Here is a 27,208-nt window from a genome sequence, read left to right as displayed (position 1 = left end):
GTTCCCACATCCCAAAGATGCGCGGGTGAGTAGATTAACTGGCCACTTCAAACTGCCCCCAGTGTGTAGGTGAGTGGTGGAATCTGCCAGGAGTTGAGAGAATGTTGGAAAAATAGAATTAAGCTTGGGTTAAACTAAATGTTTATGATCTCTGTTAAATAATATTAACTAATTTGTTAAATAATGTTAAAGATTTATGGTCAGCATGGACTGAATGGGCTGAAGGGAATATTTATATGCTGCAATTCTTTGTGATTCTATACAATGGCTTTGTCATTCCTGATTAAGAAAATCCATCTCTATGCATTTTGTCACAGTCAAATGGTTATACAGCACAGAAACAGGCCCTTCGGCCCAACTTGCCCATGCCAACCAAGTTGCCTGAGCAAGCTAATCCCATTTGCCTGCACCTCTCTCTTGTCCCTCTAAACCTCTCCTATCCATAAAGCTGCCCGAGTGTCTTTTAAATGCTGTATGGTAGCCGTCTTTCCACTCCCTCTGGCAGCTTCTTCTGTGCACTTGTCCTATGATTTCCTCCACTTTGTCCTCTGGTTTCCACTCCAGCTCCTCAATAAGAATCAGCTTTGCCTATTTGATACCAAATAGTGCTAATCAGAAAGGCAAGCTCGAGCTCCATTCATAATGCAGGCCCACTCCTGAGCGTGTCAGGGGCATAATCTTTCAGCTACTACAACAGGGGTCCCAATTTAAAATCTTGGGTGAATTGGCAGAAAGTGAACAGCAAAAGATGCCCCAATTTCACTTATGTATCCTTAAACTTAACCTAAAGCGCCTTTAAAAAAACAATGAAATTAATGGGTAAAGGCATTTCTCATTGGCCTCCAATGGCCTTTTTCAAAGGATGAACTGAACAGAACAGTTGAAAAATCAAAGGGGAGTAATGACATTTTATTTACCAGCAATCGCCACTTTTATAAAAATATTGGACTGAAGCTCAAAAAACATCCTTAAGAGAAACTTCATAATCTTGCTTCATTCCGACTAATTATCATCACTGAGTATTGAATTCAGCTCTGAAGCACCAGGATTATATGGATCTCAAAGAAATATCAGACTTTTCATCCTATTTAAAGTGTTTTCCTTAACTTGTGAAGATTACAAAATGCAAAATGTCTTTGCTGTATCCAGCCCTCTCTTCCAATACTCCAAAATCTAGTATAGTTGGAAATTGATAAAAACAGGATTGGATTTGATAGGACTTCATGGTATTTAAAAATATTCAATTCCTATCTGAAATGCCCAACAATACAGTAGATCATCATCAAGTTGCTGTTAGAACCAATCTTTTTACTTAAAGCATTTTGATAATTTAACAACATGCCACCTTTTCTTTAATGCAATTCCAACTAATTTACTTTTAAGTGCTTTCTTAAACACAAAATGCTTACCAATGTATTTATTGCAAACCACATTTAATATAGTGTTTTTTTCATCAAAAATATCCTACATTTTAAATGTTAATTCAAAAACAGAATCCATACGAAATTCTTTACAAAATAGTGTACGTAATATAAACAATGGCTATTCTACACAATTGCTGAACGTCAAGTCAAGCAATGGCGGTGTATTCCTGTGTGACCACTTGTGTCACCTGCTTATTCCAGAAATCTGAAAAAGGCACTTTCAACCATCTACTCAGTAATAATGCAACATGTTAAAATATTTAGATTCACTTATCCAGGAGCAAAATTACTGCTTGCACCAAACAAAAACAGTTATTGTTTTTAGGCAGCCGATGGAAAATAAGTCAAAATATTCACAACAAGCAATCTACGATTTAAGTATCTAAGTATGGTTATTGTCAGACAAAAAGAAACAATCATTTGTACAAATTTGTAAACAGTAGAAAATGCCAATTTATAAAATAATCTTTACCCAGAGGGCTGAATCTTTCTTTATTTTCTTTCTTTATTTTCATTTATTGCTATTTTCTTTTTGTAAAACCTATGCATTAGAATCTTGAAAAATGCATGAAATCCAACTTTTAGTCTGATTTTTTCTTTGAGCATTGATACACCTTTCTGATTCATTCTATCACGTAAAACTCCTGATTGTAGCACATTTTCCGGGAATTAGTTGTAACATTTATCAGAATTCCGTTGTATAGCCTCTGAAAAGACATTTAATACTTCTATTCAATCCATTGAGACAGCTACTTTTTGGCTCATTTTAGAATCAAAATGGGCCAGCTGCTCTGTGATTAATGGTCTGATGTACAAAACATTTACGTATTCAATATTAAAGCGTTGAAGTCAGTCTCCATCTACGCTTGCCTTGTGGCAGGGAATTATTGCTGCTTCTCAGTGCAAACCCTTCTTGCTTTAGCGAGCTTTCAGCAACATGTCTTAAAACATAGCTCGTAGCCTCTTATTTTCTTCTCGCAATCTCTCATTTTCGGCCACCAAAGCTTCATTAATGGAGTATCTTTCAAGTAAACCATGGATTTCATTCTGAAAGGAGAAAGATAGATGGTTCAAACAAATTCAATGCAAACACAATTTAAATAAACCAACCTGTAAGTCACCTTTGGTTTCTCTGCAATAAAAGCATTTGATATTTTCTTCAAACATTATTCAATTTTCCACTTCATTTCTTCGGCCTTTTTGAACTGTGGCTAGCCTAGTGTGTTACTGTTCAATCGTGAGTGCCAGGGTGATGATGGTAGAAATGTAATTAAATATTGGACTCTGCCTTGGAGGCTGCGAATGCTCAACTGTTCTGTGGTACAAATGTTGCATGCTAATGGTCAGCCATCAAGAGCCGGCTGATATGGTAGCCTGGGCCTACGTGATCTAAACATTAACTCGCTTTCCCATTGCCACACTGACCTCTCTGTCCTGGGCCTCCTCCACTGTCAGCGTGAGGCCAAACGCAAATTGTAGGAACAGCATCTCCTATTTTGCTCGGGCAACTTACAACCCAGTGGTATGAATATTGATTTCTCTAAATTCAAGTAACCCTTGCTTTGCCTCTCTCTCCGTCCCTTCCCCACCCAAGTTCTCCAACTAGTTTCACTGGCCTCCTGATTTATTTTACTGTTTGTATGCCTCGTTGTCACTTTCTCCTCAGCCAACAATGAACCATTCTACATTTCCTTGTCATCGTCTACTTTGATCTGTTCTTTATACACCTTACATTTTCTATGTACCTTCCCTATCTCGTTTCCCTCCTCCCCTGACTCAGTCTGAAGAAGGGTCTCGACCCGAAATGTCACCCATTCCTTCTCTCCAGAGATGCTGCCTGTCCCGAATGAGTTACTCCAGCATTTTGTATCTATCTTTGGCATAACCTGGCCAGATTTGCTGAGTTTTCTGTCAACTGAACATAACTGGATTTTTAACAAGATAGATACCAGCATTGCAACGAGATTGGAACCTTAAGGCGAGATGTCACCATCAGAAGCACAAACCTTCACCATTACTATAGGTGGGGTGTGAACTAATGGCTCTCTGCTATATCTGGATTTCAGATGGGAGTGGATGAATTTGGCTGAAGGATGGCTTTTCTTCTGTGACTTGAGATCTTTGAAAGAGTCAAAGATGGATTATTTACTCAACTCGATCTGTCTCTAATTGTTTCCAATGGAAAATCTGTCTCTAATTGTTTCCAATCTCCAATGGAATGTTGGCCTTCATAACAAGAGGAGTTGAGTATAGGAGCAAAGAGGTCCTTCTGCAGTTGTACAGGGCCCTAGTGAGACCGCACCTGGAGTACTGTGTGCAATTTTGGTCTCGCAAATTTGAGGAAGGATGTTCTTGCTATTGAGGGCGTGCAGCGTAGGTTTACTAGGTTAATTCCCGGAATGGCGGGACTGTCATATATTGAAAGACTGGAGCGACTAGGCTTGTATACACTGGAATTTAGAAGGATGAGAGGAGATCTTATCGAAACGTATAAGATTATTAAGGGGTTGGACACGTTAGAGGCAGGAAACATGTTCCCAATGTTGGGGGAGTCCAGAACAAGGGGCCACAGTTTAAGAATAAGGGGTCGGCCATTTAGAACTGAGATGAGGAAAAACGTTTTCAGTCAGAGAGTTGTGAATCTGAGGAATTCTCTGCCTCAGAAGGCAGTGGAGGCCAATTCTCTGAATGCATTCAAGAGAGAGCTAGATAGAGCTCGTAAGGATAGCAGAGTCAGGGGGTATGGGGAGAAGGCAGGAACGGGGTACTGATTGAGAATGATCAGCCATGATCACATTAAATGGCGGTGCTGGCTCGAAGGGCCAAATGGCCTCCTCCTGCACCTATTGTCTATTGTTTCAACCTTGTCATTTGCATTTACTTGTGCATTATGGCACCACTGCTAGGGGGAACATTCAGAGCCCTGCCTCTCTTTGGTTAGATAACCGTTAGGTTGAGCCTTCAGTTTTAGATGCATATTTCCAATGCAACCCCTCCTGTGGAATTGCACATTTTTCCTTGAATCAGATAAGACAAAGTAAAGGGCAACAATTTTATTTATAAGTACTTTGGGTTAACTTTAGTTTTAATTTAGTTTAGAAACACAGTGCAAGAAAAGGGTCTTCAGCCCACGGAGTCTCAGCCAACCAGTGATCCCCACACACTAGCACTATCCTGCACACACGAGGTACAATTAGCCGACAAACCTGTATGTATTTGGAGAATGGGAGGAATGTGGAGCACCCAGAGAAAACCCACGCACATCACGGAGAGAACGTACAAACTCCATACGGACAGCACACATAGTCAGGAACTAGTGAGGCAGCAACTCTACCGCTGCACCACCCTTGGACTTACTGAACATTTTTAAAGACTTCTAATTAATTCAATGTCAGCAGCAAGAACTTTTCATCTCTCAAAATCTTTGCCTGGGCATTCGTCCAATCAATTGGAACTTCTTGTCACAGTGTGGACAAGAGCAGGAACAGCAGGGAGGATGAGAAACTGGCCACACTTGCATGGTACAGGGGGGTATTCAAGACTAGAGTGTTGCGGTGAATGAAAATCGTCTTAGGCACAGTAGGACGATAGATACTATTCTTTGCAGCAGAAATTTGAAAGATCTGCTGGCTGCCGAAGATCATGGTGAAGGACATCTCCTCAGGTCCAGAGAGACACTTGGATTGGGAGAGGAAAGAGTAGGTTGATGGCTAGGATTAATGGGTTACCATGAGGGAAAACCGAGCAGGTTGGGTTTTTAAAAGAAAGCTTAGGAAGTTCGGCATGTCCCCAACAACTCTCATTAACTTCTACAGATGCGCCATGGAGAGCTATTTATCGGGATGCATCACAGCAAGGCTGCATCCAAGACTGCAAGAAATTAGAGAATTGTGGATGCAGCCCAGACCATCACACAAACCAACCTCCCTTCCATTGACTCCATCTACACCTCAAGCTGCCTCGGCAAGGCCAGCAGCATCATCTAAGATAAGTCGCACCCTGGCTGCTCCCTCTTCTCCCCTCTCCCATCAGGCAAGAGGTATAGAAGTGTGAAAGAGCACATGTTCAGATTCAGGGACAGTTTCTTCCCAGCTGCTCTTAGGGAACTGACCATCTTACCAACAACTAGAGAGTGGTCCTGAGCTAGTATCTACCTCATTGGAGAACCTCGGACTATCTTTGATCAGACTTTACCTTGCACTAAACATTATTCACGTTATTTCCTTTATCATTTATCTGTGCACTGTGGATGGCTCCATTGAAATCATGCATTGCCATTCCGCTAACTGGCTAGCACGCAACAAAATCAACTCAACTCAAACTCTGTTTCCTTCTTTTCAGGCTAAAAGTTCTACCACCTAATTTTCAGATGGATTAAAGAAGATATTTGCAGGGATACATTTTGGAAAATAGCCACGATGCAGATACCTCCAATTGTCTCTTGTTGATACTGTACACATACCAATTGCACACAAAAGCCAAAATATCACACCCACGACATTGAATATTTTAATTACCTGTTGGATTTGGAATTGTTTGATCATCTCAAGCTGCAGGTTTACGATATCTCGGTGCCACGCATCCCTGGGTTCATTAGAGAAAGTTTAGAATTTCAGTATCATAATTTGACAAATATATGCAAAAAGAGCACTATTATTGTTTGTTTGTATTTTATGTGTGCGTATACACACTGAACCTTCTTCCCTCATTTATTATATAGTTTAGTGTACAATGATTACATGTTCTGTTGTGCTACTGCAATTAACAATGTCATTGTTTTATCTACGACATACGACACTCTTAACTTATGAAAAGTCCAAAACAGAGGTTAGTTGAAATAGAAAATGAAGAATACAGAACATTAGAAATAGCTCTATCACCCATTTTTCAAGCAAAATGACAACTCTGAACCCAAAAATCCATAACCAACTTGCTTCTGTGTTCCATGCTTGAAACAAGGCTTGCATTAAATTATTTGAAACATGTATGTTCCTTACTTGTAATCCTCCAAGGTATCTTGTATCATGGTCTTTATTAACTGAACTTGAGCGGATGTTAATTGCTGCCCAATCCCTTCACTTCCAAACGCATCCACAAATTTTTCAGACATATTAGGAATCCCTGGGGCAGGAGTCATCTTTGCAACTGTAAAATAAGCACATTCATAAGCACTGATCTGACCAGTGCACAGGTTTGGGCACTTGCAGATGACAACAAAATATGAAAAGACCAGCCTACAGAAGACAGTTTTGATACCAGTGGTTAATATTCCATTAGAATATCAGTTGCAGCTTAGTTTGTTTACTCTGTTGATGGGTGACCTCATTGAAACTTACTGAATAGTCAAAGGCCTAGATAGAGTGGATGTGGAGAGGATGTTTCCACTAGTGGGAGAGTCTAAGACCAGAGGTCATAACATGAGAATTAAAGGACGTTCCTTTTGGAAGGAGATGAGGAGGAATTTATGTTGTCAGAGGGTGGTGAATCTGTGGAATTCATTGTCACAGAAGGCTGTGGAGGCCAAGTCAATGGATATTTTTAGGGCAGAAATAGATTCTTGATCAGTACGAGTATCATTATGGGGAGAAGGCAGGAGAATGGGGTTAGGAGGGATAGATGGATCAGCCATGATTGAATGGCGGAGTAGACTTGATGGGCTAAATGGCCAAATTCTGCTCTAATCACTTATGAATGATGAACTTATTTTAATTTACTTGGTAAAATTAAAATTAATCTTAGTTGATTTGGTTACTACGGTGGATTGCTAGGAGGCAGAATCTACCTGTATTTGGGATAGGGAAGGACCGATTAAGGGTAGTCAGAATAGCTTGAATGTGGGAAATCATGTCCCACGAATCTGAGAGACTTCAAGAGGTTATTCACTTCGCCTGTCAGTGGTCATAATGTATTGGCTGATTTGGATGATAATGCAGTGGTTAGTAAATTTGTGGATGATCAAATTGGTGGTGCAGTGGACAATGAGGAAGGCCATTTAGATTAACAAAAGGATCTGGATCAACTGGGGGCTTTATCAAATGCCTTACTAAAATCCATGTGTGCAACATCCGCCACCCTACCTTCATCAATCTCCTTTGTCATCTCCTCAAAACACTCAGCCAAGTAATTAAGACATGACCTGCCGCTTACAAAGGCGTGCTGGCTATCCTAATTACCCCATTCTCTTCCAAGCGGGAGTAAATCCTGTTTCAAAGAACTCTCCAATAGTTTCCGTAAGAAAATAACTGCAGATGCTGGTACAAATCGAAGGTATTTATTTCACAAAATGCTGGAGTAACTCAGTAGGTCAGGCAGCATCTCAGGAGAGAAGGAATGGGTGACGTTTCGAGTCGGGTCCAATAGTTTCCCATCACTGATGTATCAGCACCTCATATTTCCCTTGGAGAGCTTACACCTCAGCAATATGAATATTGACTTCTCTAACTTCGAGTAACCCATGCATCCCCCTTCTCTCTCCACCCCCCCCTCCCCTTCCTAGTTTGAGACCAGTCTGTCTCCCAGATTCAATTTTATCTCTGCATTCTTCGTTGTCCCCTTCTCCAGCTAACAATGATCTGTTCTACATTTTCATTCAGCTGCATCCCCTTTGATGTCTCGTTTTCACACCGTACACCTCCACATCTCTGTATCTCTCTCTTCCCTGACTCAGTTGAAAGAAGGGTCTCGACCTGCAACATCACCCATTCCTTCTCACCAAAAATGCTGCCTGTCCCGTTGAGTTATTCCAGCATTTTGTGTCTATCTTCGGTGTAAACCAGCATCTGCAGTTCCTTCCTGCTGAAAAAGTCAGGTCACCTATTGTTTTAAAATGGCATTTATAGCTCTATCCTAATTTGATAAGATGATGACATACAAATAGGTTTAGTTCTTACTGAAAAGTACCACTGAGATTATTAATGACTGTGATGTGAATTATGTTGCACTTCAGACCATACGTGATATAGTCAAGTCAAGTCAAGTCAATTTATTTGTATAGCACATTTAAAAACAACCCACGTTGACCAAAGTGCTGCACATCTGACTAGGAAAAAAAGAAACATACAGTGGCAAGGCCAAGGCAAATCTCAATGCGGCAAAGGAGTCACCACAAAGTCCATTTTAATTTTGAGCAAAGCAACTTCTCACATTTTAACGCAAAACATAGACCTGCAAAAAACAGCCCGTATTTAAAATATAAGATTTTAGAGTTTAAAATATTATTTCACTGTTTCTTTTATTAAGAAAAATCTTCACACTTTTTGGTATACCTTTAGAGTTTGAACTTGTTGAATCTATTCCTTTCAGAATGGGACAATGACACCACAGTTTGAGCTGTGAAATACTCACCAGATATGGGAGAATTATGCTCCATAGATTCCTGGATAAGAGGTAATTCCCTTCCTTTCCTTTCCCACTGGTCAGGTGTTTTCACCATAGAAGACGTTAGAGGCGTTGACAAGATTCCAGGCTCAGTTATGGAAGAGCTTAACTTGAGACAAATTGAAGCCATTAACACGAACTTAATAACATGAAAAAACTATGAGGGTTGAAGAAGGAATACAAAATCGGAAAGGAGCAATGATCCATTATTCTCAACTTTGCCCACTTTTATTTTACTGGATTCAGTCTGCACAGGTTTTAAACATATGGTAATAAGTGTCATGTTAGACTGATAACTCCTCCCAATTGCAGGCTTGTCCTTTCATAAACAATGGCATTACTTCTGGATATTTTCAATCTGAAGGAACAGATCCTGAATTGATTGCTCTTTGGGAAAGATACAGCTGAACATCTGAAATTCCCCATCTATTTTTAAGACCTACCTAAATTGCAGCATGAACTGTCATATTCTGGGTAACTTGTGGATATATATTTGCACAACCTCATGCTTAATGTTAAAAACCCTCTATGAATGTAAGGTGTCAAAGTCTGCGGGGATAGTTGTCCAAACTAAGAGACTCAGAAGGCCAGTAACAGAAAACCTAAGGTGGCAGAATGGCACGGCATTAGTGTTGCGACCATATTACGTCAAAACCCGGGTTCAATCCTGACTACCGGTGCTGTCTGTACGGAGTTTGTACGTTCTCCCCGTGACCGCGTGGGTTTTCTCCGGGTCCACTGGTTTCCTCCCCCATCCCAAAGACGTGCACGTTTGAAGGTTAATGGGGTTCTGTAAATTGCCCCCAGTGTGCAGGATCGAACTGGTGATCGTTGGTCAGCGCAGACTGGATGGGCCAAAGGGCCAGTTTCCACACTGTATCACTGAACTAAAGTGACTAGCTCACTATCCTCTGTTCATTCTGGCTTTACAAGTGAGAGCATGATCACTTGGCACCAGTTTGCTAAGTTTTATTCGACTGTGAAGTGGGAGGTTAAAGTGAAGAACTAGATGGACAGGAAATCACAAGATGTACAAAATATGGTTCAGAGAACAAAGATCTTCCGTTCTGGCCAACATACAGGAAATTAGCTACAACTTGTAGGACTAAAGCAGTCATCTGTAACTAGCAATACTCGTGTTTCATCTGCACATCATATAAATCCATGTTTTTATAACACAGGACACTATTCTCAAATGTACATAAAAATCAGTGTATTCTGACAATCTGAGGGAATTTCCCTTTATTCATCCAGTATTATATTTATATCTCTGGAATCTAATTGGAATCCGTGGCAAAATGACTAATTGTGAATTATCCTCTAAATCACATTGTACAACCCGACTCTGAACTGCTGATTTTTCATCAAGAATTATTCCTCATATTATGTAGCACTCCATTAGTAGTGCACAAAACTGCCATTCTGGAACCAGTTGCAAGACGCTTGGGATGAATGCTATATCTGCACAGTGCTAACTTTGCATTAACTACTTTCTTGTTAAAACAGAACAACATATAACATATATAACATATAACAACTACAGCATGGAAACAGGCCTGTCCGGCCCTACCAGTCCACGCCGACCATTTTCTGAAGTCTATTTTCTGAACATATTCAGGGTTTTCAGGTATAATGGCCCAGAATGCTTTTCCTTCTTATTTTTAAATAGAATGAAAATGTTAAACAGATCCAATTTTCCATATTGGCAATAACATTTTCTTTAGCGATCGCCGTTAAGTTATTTTCACTTTTGCAACTTTTACATTCCAGATGGCCGAAAATGAAAAACATACAAATAAAACTACGAACCTTGGATAGGCCTATGGACCAAAGGGCTGGTCCCTATGGACCAAAGGGCTGGTCCCTATGGACCAAAGGGCTGGTCCCTATGGACCAAAGGGCTGGTCCCTATGGACCAAAGGGCTGGTCCCTATGGACCAAAGGGCTGGTCCCTATGGACCAAAGGGCTGGTCCTTATGGACCAAAGGGCTGGTCCCTATGGACCAAAGGGCTGGTCCCTATGGACCAAAGGGCTGGTCCCTATGGACCAAAGGGCTTGTCCCTATGGACCAAAGGGCTTGTCCCTATGCTTCACTGTTCTATGTTCAACTCTGACAAAAACCGACTTGTTCAGAACACAGAACAGTACAGCATAGGAATAGGCCCTTTGGCCCACAATGTCTGTGCCAAACAGGGTGCCTGAACTCATCTGCCTGCACATTGTTCAACTCCCTCTATTCCCTGTATGTCTTGTGCCTCACTAAAAGCCTCCTCAACACAGGCTAGACAGTTTGGATCTTTTTCCAAGGATGGAAAAATTAAATATTAGAGCACATGACTTTAAAGTAAGAGGGACAAAGTTTAAAGGAGATGTGGGGGGCAAATTTTCTTTTAAACAGTGTGCCTGGAATGCACTGCCGGGAGTGGTGGTTGAAACAGATACACTAGTGACCTTTAAAAGACTTCCGTAAAGGCAGACGGATATGCAGGGAATGGAGGAATATGGATAATGTGCAGGTAGATAAGTGATGGTTTTGGCATCATGTTCAGCACAGACAATGTGGGCTGAATGGTCTGTTCTTGTGGTACACTGTTCTACGTTCTAATTTAAATTAACCTACATTCATTTTTGTAAAGTATCAGTCCAACCAACACCTGTTCCAATTTCTTATTTTCCATCTGACCATTCTGCTCTATCATTTTTGATTTCAGGAACCCCTTGTCAATTCCCTGCAGAGAATTCAAGATGCAAATATTATGGAAGACTATAATATCTTGTGTAAACATTCTTTGCCTGTAAGAAAGACTAAGAAAAACGTCTTACTTAGAAATATTTGATATTAAGGACCTGAACTTAATGGGAAATTCAGCACTCAGCACTCTCTGCTGTGACCAAAGGGACAAAAGTTGAACCTTAATGAATACTCAGTACAGAATGGTTTATGCAAACATTCCTCCGCAGAGCAAGGTGCATGGATAGGAAAGGTTTAGGGGGTTAAACTTGATCAACAGGACTGGCTAAGATGGGGCACCTTGGTTGGAATGGACGAGTAGGGAAAAAACTACAGATGCTGATTTACACTGAAGATAGGCACAAAAAGCTGGAGTAACTCAGTGGGTCAGGCAGTTTCTCTGGAGAAAAGGAGTTGGTGACAATTCGGGTCAAGACCCTTCTTCAGACTGAGAGCCAAGGGAGAGGAAAACGAGAGGTATGAAAAGGTATAGAACAAATCAGTGTTGGCAACAATGATCAAGGAAAGATGTAGTCCACAACTTTTATGGGGAAGGTAATAATGAGTTATACAGACAGTGAAACTCAGCAGGACGACAGTGAAACTAGTACGATGACTAGGGTTGGGGAGGGATGGAGAGAAAGGGGATGCAAGGGTTACATGAAGTTAGAGAAATCAATATTCATGCCGCTGGGCTGTAAGCTGTCCAAGAGAAATGAGGTGCTGTTCCTCCAATTTACGTGTGGCCTCACTCTGACAGTGGAGGAGGCCCGGGACAGAAAGGTCAGTGTGCGAATGGGAGGGAGAGTTAAAGTGTTTGACAACTGGGAGATCACGTAGGCCAAAGCAGACTGAGTGAAGGTGTTCAGAAAGGACAAACGGATGATTTGGAAACAAGAACGCTGCACATGAATTCAAAACATGTTTTTGCAGGCGCCTGACACCCAAAATAAAATTTGCTCAAAAACTCAAAGTATCTCAACATAAACGCATGGAGCACACGTCCTCAATGGGCACACAGTAGCCTTCAAGGCTCAACAAGGTCCACAACTCCAATTCATCATCATTTTCCTATATTTGTTTTTCACATTTCCAATTTTGCCGATTTTTCTCTGGTAATTTCAGGTATTTATTTTAGTTCCATTTACACCATTCCAGACCAATCTTTTTCCTTTCTGCTGATTCCTTTACCACCCTCTTACATTCTGCCCTATCGCTCCTTCAGTTGTTTAAACATTCCTCTCCACCCAATCAGAGACATGAACCTTTGAACTTGAGCTTCCCCACCCTTCCGCTCCCCTCTCTCCCCTTCCCCAACATCCTTAAAAGTTGTTGGCACTCAAATCTTCCCAGTTCTGGAAAGAAAACATCAACTAAAATATTAACCACTTTTCTTTCTCAACAAATGAATGCTGGATTTTGAAGTACCTGGGCAAATGGCTCTTTCAAGTGTGGCCTCCCACTCTGGATTTGGCTACTGATGGAAATCTTCTCATGGCACTGTGTCTGTTCTTTCACAGGAGAAGGCGATGTAAAGCCATGCAAGGAGTTGGAGTGTAAGTCTCCCTTTGTCCAAGAACCCATTGGATTAGTCCTTGTGGAAAACATGGTGTTCAGTTCCGGCGAAACTCCTAAACCTGCAAAGAGAAATACATTTGAGCTGTTTGTTCTTGCTTACCGATAATTTAAAATATGTGTAGCTCAAGGGTGTATGCTGCAATAAATAAAATTATATCTACACCAGCCATCTACGTTGCTAATGATGTTTGGTACAAGATTGGCCATGTGAGAAAAGGGTAAAAAGAGATTAGGACAGTTCATTCATTATGTTTAAAATCACTGTACAAGTGTTCATCAGGATGAATTACATGTTGGTAGACACTAAATGCTGGAGTAACTCAGCAGGTCAGGCAGCATCTCTGGAGAGAAGGAATGGGCGACGTTTCGGGTCGAGACCCTTCTTCAGAGTGACGTGTTCTTTGACTTGTTATACTGCTTCGCTTCATATTTCTCCTTTATCCGATGTATATTTTAATTTCCATTTACTATTCAGTTCTGCAAAAATTTGTTCCTAGACATTCCACTCTTAAATGGATACGGAAAACTTGAAATGGATACGGAAAACTTCCTATTAAATCTTTCCCCTCTCACCTTAAACCTGTCCTCTGGGCTAAAAGACTGTGCATCTACCCTATCTATTCCCTTCATGACCATTCCACCTCTATAAGATCACCTCTTATCCTCCAGCGCTCCAAGGAAGTCCTAGCCTGCCCAACCTCCTGGTGGGCAGCACAGTGAGACAGCGGTAGAGTTGCTGCCCTACAGCACCAGAGACCTGGGTTTGATCCTCACTACATTTGCTATCTGTACGGAGCTGTACATTGTCCCTGTGACCACGTGGTTTTTCTCCAGATGCTCCGGTTTCCTCCTACACTCCAAAGACATACACGTTTGTAGGTTAATTGGTTTCTGTAAATTGTGAATTGTCCATAGGGTGTCGGATAGTGCTAGTGTTCGGGTTGATCGTTGGTCAGCATGGGCTCGGTGGGCCGAAGGGCCCGTTTCCACGCTGCATCTCTAAATGAAATTCTCCCTATAGTTTAGGCCCTCAAGTCGTGGCAACATCCTCATAAATCATCTCTGCTTTCCTTCCAGCTTAACATCATTTCCATAGCAAGGTGACCAAAACGGAAGACCATACTCCAACTGTGGCCTCACCAACACCTCGCACAGCTGTAACACAACATCCCAACTTCTATACTCAAAATCCTGACCGATGAAGGACAATATGCCGAAAACCATCTTGGCCACCTTCAAGGAACTATGTAGCTGCACTCCTAGATCACTCTTCCCTACACCACTCCCCAGAGCTCTGCCATTCACTGTGAACGTGTTACCCTTGGTAGACAACCTAAAATTCACAACCACACATTTATCTGCATTAAACTCCATTAACCATTCCTCTACCCACTTGCCCAGCTGATCAAGATCCTGCTGTAACCTTTGATAACCATCTTCACTATCTACAATACCACCCACTTTTGTGTCATCTACAAATTTGCTAATCATGCCATGTATGTTCTCATCTAAATCATTGATATGGATGACAAACAGTAAAGGGCCCGGCACTGAACCCACTAGTCACAAGCCTCGTCCAAAAAGCAACCTTCCACCATGACCCTCTGATTCCTTCCATGCCGATTTTCTAATCAGTCGGCTATCTCTCCTTGGATCCCATGTGATCCAACCTTCCAGAGCAACCCAGCATGCAAAACCTTGCCAAACGCCTTTCTGAAGTCCATATAGACAATGGCTACAGCTCTGCCCTCATCAAACCTTTTGTATACATAATCAAAAAGCTGAGATTTGTGTTGTGTATTCACGCAAGTCAAGGAAGTCAATGTTGTTAAATATCTAATTGGTATGACCAGATTAGAGCAGACATCAAAAATATATACTCTCACCTACACAGGTTGAAATAAAACCCAGGAAATACTCCAGTACTCTGAAGGTTCGGCAGCAGCAGTGGAATGAGAAATAGACAAAGACAATAAGTGCAGGGGTAGGCCATTCGGCCCTTCGAGCCAGCACCACCATTCAATGTGATCATGGCTGATTATTCTCAATCAGTACCCCGTTCCTACCTTCTTCCCATACCCCCTGACTCCGCTATCCTAAAGAGCTCTGTCTAGCTCTCTCTTGAATGCATTCAGAGAATTGGCCTCCACTGCCTTCTGAGGCAGTGAATTCCACAGATTTACTCTCTGACTGAAAAGGTTTTTCCTCATCTCCGTTTTAAATGGCCTACCCCTTATTCTTAAACTGTGGCCCCTGGTTCTGGACTCCCCCAACATTCGGAACATGTTTCCTGCCTCTAACGTGTCAAACCCCTTAATTATCTTATATGTTTCGATAAGATCCCCTCTCATCCTTCTAAATTCCAGTGTATACAAGCCTAGCCGCTCCAGTCTTTCAACATATGACAGTCCCACCATTCTGGGAATTAACCTAGTAAACCTATGCTGCACGCCCTCAATAGCAAGAATATCCTTCCTCCAATTTGGAGACCAAAACTGCACACAGTACTCCTGGTGCGGTCTCACTAGGACCCTATACAACTGCAGAAGGACCTCTTTGCTCCTATACTCAACTCCTCTTGTTATGAAGGCCAACATTCCATTGGCTTTCTTCACTGCCTGCTGTTCCTGCATGCTTCCTTTCAGTGACTGATGCACTAGGACACCTAGATCTCGTTATACGTCCCCTTTTCCTAACTTGACACCATTCAGATAATAATCTACCTTCTTATTCTTACCACCAAAGTGGATAACCTCACACTTATCCACATTAAACTGCATCTGACAATAGATAATAGGTGCAGGACGAGGCCATTCGAGCCAGCACCGCCATTCAATGTGATCATGGCTGATCATTCTCAATCAGTACCCCGTTCCTGCCTTCTCCCCATACCCCCTGACTCCGCTATCCTTAAGAGTTCTATCCAGCTCTCTCTTGAATGCATTCAGAGAATTGGCCTCCACTGCCTTCTGAGGCAGAGCATTCCACAGATTCACAACTATCTGACTGAAAAAGTTTTTCCTCATCTCAGTTCTAAATGGCCTACCCCTTATTCTTAAACTGTGGCCCCTTGTTCTGGACTCCCCCAACATTGGGAACATGTTTCCTGCCTCTAACGTGTCCAACCCCTTGATAATCTTATACGTTTCGATAAGATTTCCTCTCATCCTTCTAAATTCCAGCCTAGTCGCTCCAGTCTTTCAACATATGATAGTCCCGCCATTCCGGGAATTAACCTAGTAAACCTACGCTGCACGCCCTCAATAGCAAGAATATCCTTCCTCAAATTTGGAGACCAAAACTGCACACAGTACTCCAGGTGCGGTCTCACTAGGGCCCTGTACAACTGCAGAAGGACCTCTTTGCTCCTATACTCAACTCCTCTTGTTATGAAGGCCAACATTCCATTGGCTTTCTTCACTGCCTGCTGTACCTGCATGCTTCCTTTCAGTGACTGATGCACTAGGACACCCAGATCTCGTTGTACGTCCCCTGTTCCTAACTTGACACCATTCAGATAATACTCTGCCCTTCCTATTCTTACCACCAAAGTGGATAACCAACGGTCTTCCTTGCTCTGTTCCCGACCTCTGCCATGCATCCGCCCACTCACACAACCTGTCCAAGTCACCCTGCAACCTCATAGCATCTTCCTCACAGTTCACACTACCACCCAGCTTTGTATCATCTGCAAATTTGCTAATGGTACTTTTAATCCCTTCATCCAAGTCATTAATGTATATTGTAAATAGCTGTTGTTCCAGCACCGAGCCTTGCGGTACCCCACTAGTTACTGCCTGCCATTCTGAAAGGGACCCATTTATCCCCACTCTTTGCTTTCTGTCTGTCAACCAATTTTCTATCCATGTCAGTACCCTACCTCCAATACCATGTGCTCTAATTTTGCCCACTAATCTCCTATGTGGAACCTTGTCAAAGGCTTTCTGAAAGTCAAGGTACACCACATCCACCGGCTCTCCCCCGTCAATTTTCCTGGTTACATCCTCAAAGAATTCCAGAAGATTAGTCAAGCATGATTTCCCCTTTGTAAATCCATGCTGACTCGGAACAATCCTGTTACTACTATCCAAATGCTCCGCAATTTCGTCTTTTATAATTGACTCCAGCATCTTCTCCACCACTGATGTCAGACTAACTGGTCTATAATTTCCCGTTTTCTCTCTCCCTCCTTTCTTAAAAAGTGGGACAACATTAGCTACCCTCCAATTCACAGGAACTAATCCTGAATCTATAGAACACTGGAAAATGATCACCAATGCATCCACAATTTATAGCGCCACTTCCTTAAGTACCCTGGGATGCAGACCATCAGGCCCTGGGGATTTATCAGCCTTCAGTCCCATCAGTCTACCCAACACCATTTCCTGCCTAATGTGGATTTCCTTCAGATCCTCCGTCACCCTAGGATCTCTGGCCACTAGAACATCTGGAAGATTGCTTGTATCTTCCTTAGTGAAGACAGATCCAAAGTACCGGTTCAACTCGTCTGCCATTTCCTTGTTTCCCATAATAAATTCCTCCGCTTCTGTCTTCAAGGGACCCACATTTGCCTTGACTATTTTTTTCCTCTTTACATACCTAAAAAAGCTTTTACTATCCTCCTTTATATTATTGGCTAGTTTACCCTCGTACCTCATCTTTTCTCCCCGTATTGCCTTCTTAGTCATCTTCTGTTGCTCTTTAAAAGAGTCCCAATCCTCTGGCTTCCCACTCTTCTTTGCTTTGTTGTACTTCTGCTCATTTATTTTTATGCTGTCCTTGACTTCCCTTGTCAGCCATGGGTGCCTCTTACTCCCCTTGGAATCTTCCTCCTCTTTGGGATAAATTGATCCTGCAACTTCTGCATTATTCCCAGGAATACCTGCCATTGCTGTTCCACCGTCTTCCCTGCGAGGGCCTCCTTCCAGTCAATTCTGGCCAGCTCCTGCCTCTGTAATCTTCTTTGCTATACTGTAATACTGACACTTCCGATTTTCCCTTCTCCCTCTCAATTTGTAGAGTAAAACTTATCATATTGTGATCACTGCATCCTAATGGCTCTTTTACCTCGAGTCCCCTTATCAGATCAGGTTCATTACACAACACCAAATCCAGAATTGCCTTCTCCCTAGTAGGCTCCAGTACAAGCTGTTCTAAGAATCCATCTCGGAGACACTCCACAAACTCTCTTTCCTGGGGTCCATTACCAACCTGATTTTCCCAGTCTACCTGAATGTTGAAATCTCCCATAACCACCGTAGCATTACATTTGCGACATGCCAATTTTAGCTCCTGATTCAACTTGCACCCTATGTCGAGGCTACTGTTTGGGGGCCTGTAGATAACTCCCATTGGGCTCTTCTTACCCTTACAATTCCTCATTTCTATCCATACTGATTCTACATCTCATGATTCTATGTCACCCCTTGCAAGGGAGTGAATATCATTCCTCCCCAACAGAGCGACCCCACCCCCTCTACCCACCTGTCTGTCTTTTCTATATGTCGTGTACCCCTGAATATTCAGTTCCCAGCCCTGGTCCTCTTGTAGCCATGTCTCAGTGATTCCCACAACATCACACTTGCCAATGTCTAACTGAGCCTCAAGCTCATCCACTTTATTTCTTATACTTCGCGCATTTAAATACAACACTTTAATTTCCGTATTCACCTCCCCTCTCACACCGGTCACAATTGGCCCTGACCTTACTCTCTTATCCCATCTAGAACTTCCCTTCCCATTCATTCGAGAGTCCTTTGCAATTTCTACTGTATTTGCTTCCCCTTTAACTCCATTTCCATATTCCCAGTTTGTCAACCCCTCCCCCCCACTACTTAGTTTAAAGCCACACTTGTAGCACTAGCAAACCTGCCTGCCAGAATGTTGGTCCCCCTGCTGTTAAGGTGTAACCCGTCCCTTTTGTACAGGTCACCCCTACCCCAGAAGAGATCCCAGTGGTCCAGAAATCTAAATCCCTGCTCCCTGCACCAGCCCCTCAGCCATACATTCATATCCCCGATCTCTCTGTTCCTGCCCTCACTAGCACGAGGTACAGGTAGCAGTCCAGAGACAACCACCTTCGACGCCCTACTTCTCAGTCTTCTTCCTAACTCTCTAAACTCACGTCGCAGTATCTCCTTCCTCTTTCTCCCGATGTCGTTCGTGCCCACGTGCACAACTACTTCCAGTTGATCGCCTTCCCTCGCTAGGATGTTCTGAAGCCGGTCCGTGATGTCTTGAACCCTGGCTCCAGGGAGGCAACAGACCATCCTCGAGTCCCTCCTGCCGCCACAGAATCTACTGTCCGTACCTCGGACAATGGAGTCACCCACTACTATGGCTCTTCCTGACTTCGGTCTCCCTGGTCGAGTTTCCTTGCCTGAGCTAGATCTGCCAACACGTCCGCCGCTTGGACTGGAAGCGTCTTCTGCCCCGACAGCTCCAAGAGGGTGTACCTGTTTGCAATAGGCACAGCCACCGGGGTCCCCTGTAGTCCACGTTTGCTTCCCCCTGAAACGGTCTCCCACCTTCGCTCGACCTGGACCCTTGGCGTGACAGCCTCGCAGTAGGTCCTGTCCAGGAAACTCTCGCATTCCCGGATGGCCCTGAGGTCTTCCAGCTGCCTTTCCAACTCCGCCACACGTCCATTCAGGAGCCGCACCTGGACACAGTTCTTGCAGGTGTAGCTCCCAGAAACTCCAGCGGTGTCCCTATCTTCCCACATCCTGCAGTAAACACACTGCACCAACTTGTCCGCCATTACTTTAGTGAAGTCAAAAACAATTCAGGCGCAAAAACAAGCGTAACCTCCTCACCTCAGCCTCCTCGCAGCCAAAGACTCGCAGCCAAAGACTCGCACTTTTCTCACAGGGCACTGCGCACTTTTCTCACAGGGCACTTCCCTCAACAGGGCTGCACCCAGACAGGGCTTCACCCCTTGTGCAAGTCTCGCTTATATCAGTCACTAAATTACTTAATTGGCCAATTTACCAAACTTCTACTTTAATTGATCAACCAATCCAGGTACTCACTTCTATACTGCCTTTTTTTTAATCAAAAAATATTTTATTCAAATAATAAATATCATTCACAAAACATATTCTTAAACAAGCCCATCCGACATTTCCGGAGGTTACATTTGATACGGACATTCACTTAGACATTTACTTACATTTAGACATTTACCCAGTATCCCTTATTTGGAGGGGCGTCTCTCTCCACCACACCCTGCCCCCCCATGTCAAGCAGCGGAAGGACCCTAGACTGTGGTCCTCCCCCACAGGGCCTTGGCGTTGGCTGCACCAAGCTTCAGTGCGTCCCTCAGCACGTACTCCTGCAGTCTGCAGCGGGCCAGTCGGCAACATTCCTTGACGGACATCTCGCTCCGCTGGGAGGCCAACAAAGCTCGGGCAGACCAAAGAGCGTCTTTCACCGAGTTGATGACCTTCCAGCAGCACTCGATGTGGGCCACCGTCTCCTCTCCGTTGCAGCCGTCCCGGAGGCAGCGTGCGCTGGTAGTGAGGTTCCGGCGGTGCAGGAAGGATCTGACTGAGAGGGCTCCCCTCACCGCCAGCCAAGCCAGGTCTTGGTGCTTGTTGGTTAGTTCTGGCGATGAGGTATTTTGCCAGACAAGCTGGGCGGTCTGCTCTGGGAACCACGCCACAGGATCCATGGAGTCATTCCCCTGCAGTGCCTGCAGGACGTTCCGTGCTGACCACTGCCCGATGGACTTGTGGTCAAAGGTGTTGGTCCGGAAGAACCTTTCCACAAACGACAGATGGTTCGGCAATGTCCAGCTGACTGGCACATTGCGTGGCATCTGCGCCAGGCCCATCCTTCGCAACACCGGGGACAGGTAGAACCTCAGCAGGTAGTGGCATTTGGTGCCCACGTGCCTTGGCTCTATGCTCCGCCTGATACAGCCACACACGAAGGTGGCCATCAGAATGAGGGCGACGTTGGGCACGCTTTTACCCCCGTTGTCTGCCGACTTGTGCATTGTGGCTCGTCGCACCCGGTCCATCGCCGACCCCCAGATGAAGTGGAAAACGGCCCGGGTGATCCCCTTGGCGTGGGAGGGAGGGACGGGCCACACTTGCGCCAAGTACAGCAGCCCCGAGAGCACCTCACACCTGATGACCAGGTTTTTCCCCGTGATGGAGAGGGAGCGCTGCTTCCACAGCTCCAGCTTCTTCCCCACCCTGGCTATCCGCTCCAGCCAATTCTTGTTACACGCCTCAGCCTTCCCGAACCAGATCCCCAGCACCTTCAGGAAGTCAGGCTTGATGGTGAAGGGGATGGAAGATCGGTCGGGCCAGTTGCCAAAGAGCATGGCCTCGCTCTTCCTGCGGTTTACCCTGGCCCCTGTGGTCAACTCAAACTGGTCGCAGACACTGATCAGTCTGCGGACCGACCCTGGATCCGAGCAGAAGACGGCGACATCGTCCATGTACAGGGAGGCCTTGACCTGAGTGCCCCCACTGCCTGGCAATGTCACTCCTCTTATGCTCGCATCCTTCCTGATGGATTCGGCAAAGGGTTCAATGCAACAGACAAACAAGACAGGGGAGAGAGGGCAACCCTGCCTGACTCCAGACCTGACGGGGAAGCTGTCTGATTCCCACCCATTAATTTGGACTGCACTACAGATATCGGTGTAGAGCAGTTGTATCCACTTCCTGATTCCCTCCCCAAAGCCCATTTTGGAGAGCACGTCCCTCATGTACGTGTGCGATATCCTGTCGAAGGCCTTCTCCTGGTCCAAGCTGACCAGACAGGCATCCACCCGTCTGTCCTGCACGTAGGCAATGGTGTCTCTCAGCAGCACCAGGCTGTCTGAGATTTTCCTGCTAGGTACAGCACAGTTTTGGTCCGGGTGGATCACCTGTCCCAGAGCAGACTTGACCCGGTTGGCGATGGCCTTAGACAGGATCTTGTAGTCTACATTTAACAATGTGATGGGTCTCCAATTCCTTATGTCATTCACCTCCCCCTTCTGCTTGTAGATCAGGGTGATGCTGCCCTTCCTCATAGAGTCTGACATGCTGCCGGCTAGAAGTATATCGTTGTACACTTCCAGCAGGTCCGGGCCCACCCAGTCCCACAGAGCCAAGTACAACTCTGCCGGTAAGCCATCGCCTCCGGGAGTTTTACTCGAGTCAAAGGAACGGATGGAGCCAGTCAGCTCCTCCAGGGTCAGTGGTTGGTCCAGACTCTCCCGCTTGCTGTCATCCAAGACTTCCGTGATGGAGGACAAGAAGTTCTGGGAGGCGGTGCTGTCTGTGGTCTTTTTATCGTACAGATCCTTATAAAAGGATCTGCAGATCTTTAGCATGTCTGTCTGCGAGGATGTTACCGAGCCGTCCTCTTCCCTAAGGCTTTTGATCACAGAGCTCCCCCTGTGAACCTTATGGAAGAAGAAACGTGAGCACGTCTCATCCTGCTCAACATGGCGGACCCTGGACCGGAAGATGATCTTGGAGGATTCAGAGGTAAAGAGCCGAGCTTGCCGGCCCTTCAACTCTCTCAGTTCCTCCCTCACATCCACCCTCTCCTCTGCAGAAGGAGCAGTTGCTGCAAGTCTGTCTGGAGTTGACACAATTCCCTCTTACCCTGTCTTGCTCTCTGAACACCTTTGGAGACGAAGAACTTCTATACTGCCTTCTTGACAAGCTTGGAGTTATGCACTTTTCTGACTGACTACTAACGGACTCTTGGCGCTCTTTTTAAACTGCCTTTACACACAGCAATTAACACTTCCTTTGCTCTCAGCCAACGGTCTTCCTTGCTCTGTTCCCGACCTCTGCCATGCATCCGCCCACTCACACAACCTGTCCAAGTCACCCTGCAACCTCATAGCATCTTCCTCACAGCTCACACAACCACCCAGCTTTGTATGATCTGCAAATTTGCTAATGGTACTTTTAATCCCTTTATCCAAGTCATTAATGTATATTGTAAATAGCTGCGGTCCCAGCACCTATTTGAATGGAATGAAATAACTATGGAAATGGAAATAACTTTTCTGTACAAAGATTGTCTGTCGGAAATGATAACCGGTCTTAACCCGATTAATTCTGTTTCTCTTCCCAGATTCGTTGCCTGATTTACTGTGTGCTCAACGTTTTCGGTTTTATTTCACCTTTCCAGCATCTCCAGGTTTTCTGATTTTCGCGTTTGAGACAATCACAGGGCGCAGTGGTAGAGTTGCTGCCTTACAGCGCCAGAGACCCTGGTTCGATACTGGCCACGTGTGCTATCCATACGGAGTTTGTAAGTTTTCCGCGTGACCTCCGTATGTTTTCTCTGGTTTCCTCCCACACTTCAAAAATGTACATGTTTTAGATTAATTGACTCAGTGGACTGACGTGAAACATGGACATTGTTTCTCTCCTCGCAGACATGGCCTGAACTGCCGTGCATTTTCAAAATTTTCCACTTCTATTTCAGATTTCCAGCATCTGCAATTTTTGCCTGGAAATTAATGCTTGTGTCAATATATTCCTGCAGAAAGTTACAGGTTTCGAGTGTGAAAAAGTAACTGACATATTCCTGTGGAAAGCATGAAGAATGAACACAAACACACACGGCCTGCCAGGGACTCTTGCTTAGGGCTTGGAATCTTGAGACCAACTCATAACAGGTTCAAAGGATGCAACTTTTCTTTGTGACACAAAATATAATGATTGAATTGTACAATGACTTTGTTCGTCTTTCTATTCCATGCGACATAAACCAGTCATTTGCCTTAAAAAGTCTTTCTCCAGCATGTTACCATCCAACTTCAATTAAGATAGGCAAATACATGCAGCAACCACTGGCAACGCACTTCCACTGGCGAAAAATCCTCTCTCCTTCTCCAGAAGAGAAGGAAAATAGTTCCACAAGCTCCGAACAGCTAGATTTTGCAATCGTCGAATCAGTGAAAGGTTTTTTGTTAGAATAATCTTGGTCAGATACCGTCTACATTCCTTTTCAAATAATGCCAGAGGATCTTTATTATCCATCCCAACGAGTAGACAAGAACGATACCACGACTGAAACTGCAAACTAGTATTGAATTCTCTGCCTGAAGGTCCCATCCCAAAACCTCAGCTATGCATTTCCTCCAGATGTAGCCTGACCCACCAGCATTTTGTGTTTTGTGTGACATTAATAGACATGGCTGCAACTTTCATTTTTAACTTGTTTCATTATCTTCCAACTGTTTCTAACTGCTGTTTTGAAAGTATTTTTTGTCTGTATCTAAATGCAGACATTTCTTCTGTTAGGGATTTTCCTCATTCAAACATAACAAAGTTATTTTCTATTTTTCCAGTTGTGATAAAATGTCCTCAACCCAACTTGAAATGCCAACAGTACCTCTTCCCAGAAAATGCTGCATGACCTCGTTAGTTAATTTCTGGCTCCCAATAAAATTACGATCTTTGCAAATGAAGGAATGTTCTCTTATACAGGTTTTCAAGGGCTTATAAAAGAATGCAGCCGGACAAGGCTACATTCAAAGAACAGCGTGTGACACCATTGGCCCATTTTCTAATGCAGGTCAACTAAATTAAACGTTGAACAAAATACATCATACCATTTCCTCTTGCCACGTTGTCCTCACTTGCCTTTGACCCTGAAACATCTGGAAAACCAAGCCATAGTTCATCAGGACCAATTGCTCTGCTCGTGAATTGTCTGCATATATTAAAAAGCCTATTAATTTAAATCAACTTACCGTCTCGAACTGGTGAGAACACATCTCCAAAGCTGTTTCCAGCCAAACAATCAAGGTTCTTAAAGTTACCACTGCTATCTGCTATTTTAGTATTTTCCGTCTCTTTGGATGGAATGACATCTAAACTGGTACTGTGTGATAAACCTAGAAACACAGTAAGTGACAAACATGCTATTACTATTAAGAAAACATTACTATTCCACCTGTTTGGTTTATAATTAGAGGACGGCTATCCAGAGAACAATGCTGTCATAATCCCAAACAAATTAAGGATTCTTTAGAATAGAAATTAATTCTCAGTTACATGAACAGAACAGTAATACAGTAGTCGTGGGATATTGATCTTTATTTTGAAATAATTGTAACTGTATTTCAGATGGAATAAGCTGCAGAAGTGGAGTACAATGCACAATTGCTGCTACACGTTGCCACTCAAGTAACAGAATGAATTTCTAATCCTTAGTGCAAGGATATTCAGCTAAATGACGAGATTCATTCTAACTTCATTTGTCTTCTCGCATCATCGTCCAGTTCTTTACTATAACATACGGTACACAGAAGATTGAGTTAAAATCAAAGTGGTTTAACCATGAATTTTAAACATCGCAATGTTTAAGAAACATTTAGACAGGTACATGGACAGGATAGGTTTAGAGGGATATGGGCCAAACGCAGGCAGGTGTGGATGGGACACATTGGCTGGTGTGGGCAGGTTGGGCCGAAGGGCCTGTTTCCACCCTGTGAGACTCAATGACTCAACAAGTTTTCAAACCCTAGCAAATTTTTTACTGTTTTTATTTAGATAATATTTTACTGCCACAGTCAATTCAGTATTTATTTACTACGTTCTGTTGTCCGGACATTAAAAGTCAACATAGAAATGGAATTACATCTATTTCAAAGTAGGATGAAGTGACAAATACTCCCGCCTGAAATAATTACATGAAATTGCCTACTTGGAGGTTCTGGATGCTTGATCCAATTTGGTTGATGCACTGAATTCAGTTTTACCAGAGCAGGGTTTGTACTTCTGGCCTCATGCATACTGGTCCAATGTTACAGTTGTGTGACGGTAACATACATCTGACAAGGATTGGCAAACGCAACAGAAAGAATACTGAGACCACTTAGTTAAAACTTTGAACTGAAAGCTCCAAGCACATTTCGAAGCAACCAATCAACAAGTCATAGAGTTATAGAGACTTACAGCATGGAAACAGGCCCTTCAGCCCAACTTGCCCACACCGGCCAACATGTCCCACCTACACTAGTCCCACTTGCCTGCGTTTGACCCATATCCCTCCAAACCTGTCCTATCCACGTACGTGTAAAAATGTTTCTTAAACGTAGTATTAAACGAAGTATTCCCAAGATGTATTGGCAAGGTAATCACTGGACGCTTGTCGGACATGAAGAGTTAACTACGTGGTGTAGAAGTGGAGTTAAGACAAATACCACAATGGATATGGATGGCAGATTCACCCTCTTTCCATGAAATAAACCAATTTGACAGCTTTTATGGTCACTTAATTATGCTCTTAATTTCACATATACCTTGCAGATACGTTATCTGTCCAGTACTTCAAAGGGGCTCACAAACACCTATGCCCATACACACTTATAATATATCTCATTCACATTCAAACAGAAAGTCCTACCTTTCCCTTCTAGATTAGCTTCAGCTCCTTTGACTTCTGGAATGACAGGGGGTACTTTGACAGTAGGAGCAGCTGTCATTAGTGCAGCAAAATCCAGGATCTCTTTTGGCGCACTGTTCAACTTAGCTGAAGGCCTCTTTATGGCTGCAGTTGACAACAGGGTCGAAGTCCTGTTTACAATGCTCTTACTCCCATTTGACTGGAAGAAAAAATAAAGTTCATTTAAAATGATGTAATATTGACTGGGGCAGCATGACGCAGTGGTAATGTTGCTGCCTTACAGCGCCAGAGACCCGGGCTCGATCCTGACTACGGGCGCTGTCTGTACGGAGTTTGTATGTTCTCCCCGCCATCACCCAGCTGTTTGGTGGTCCAGAACCTACTGTGAAAATGTGGCAGAGGTAAAAAGCCTCTGTGCATTTCAGAAGTACTTGGATATGCACATGAAGAGATGTGACTTGTTGGGTTATAGACCTCCTGCAGGATGGTGGGATTAGGTTGCTATTAGGTTTGGCAGCTCTTTTTCAACCAACGTGAGCAATGCCTAAGATAGTTTTTAACTCCACGATTCTTACGGGATAATGAAAAATGTCCTCCAATTGAAGTTTGCGAAGATTGAGGCCATTATCTTCAGTAACTGTCCAAGTTTAGCTCCTAAAGCATTGGCTTCATCTTCAACCAGGCCGCATTCAGCATTTCTCCTCCATGATATACCTA

General features: G+C 43.7%; 1 protein-coding gene across 2 annotated transcripts in view; it reads right to left on the bottom strand.

The window, feature by feature from the left end:
• Positions 1-271: 271 nt before the first annotated feature.
• nedd1 (NEDD1 gamma-tubulin ring complex targeting factor) overlaps positions 272-27,208 on the bottom strand; it is a 68,789-nt gene continuing 41,852 nt past the window's right edge. The window contains exons 8-15 of one of the 2 annotated variants that reach the window (XM_078420059.1): positions 26,492-26,690; positions 24,834-24,977; positions 24,693-24,740; positions 12,962-13,170; positions 8,769-8,910; positions 6,422-6,569; positions 5,942-6,008; positions 272-2,471 (exon numbers count right to left, since the gene is read on the bottom strand). In XM_078420059.1, the coding sequence (XP_078276185.1) occupies positions 2,367-2,471; positions 5,942-6,008; positions 6,422-6,569; positions 8,769-8,910; positions 12,962-13,170; positions 24,693-24,740; positions 24,834-24,977; positions 26,492-26,690 (1,062 nt within the window). In that variant the 3' untranslated portion in view covers positions 272-2,366. The remainder of the gene's footprint in view (positions 2,472-5,941; positions 6,009-6,421; positions 6,570-8,768; positions 8,911-12,961; positions 13,171-24,692; positions 24,741-24,833; positions 24,978-26,491; positions 26,691-27,208) is intronic. The other variant, XM_078420058.1, reaches the window with a different exon arrangement.

This window comes from Rhinoraja longicauda, chromosome 23, assembly GCF_053455715.1.
Source record: "Rhinoraja longicauda isolate Sanriku21f chromosome 23, sRhiLon1.1, whole genome shotgun sequence".
In the NCBI taxonomy this organism is placed as follows: domain Eukaryota; kingdom Metazoa; phylum Chordata; class Chondrichthyes; order Rajiformes; family Arhynchobatidae; genus Rhinoraja; species Rhinoraja longicauda.
Note: the sequence above shows the minus strand (reverse complement) of the source record. Positions and strands in the feature narration are given on the sequence as shown.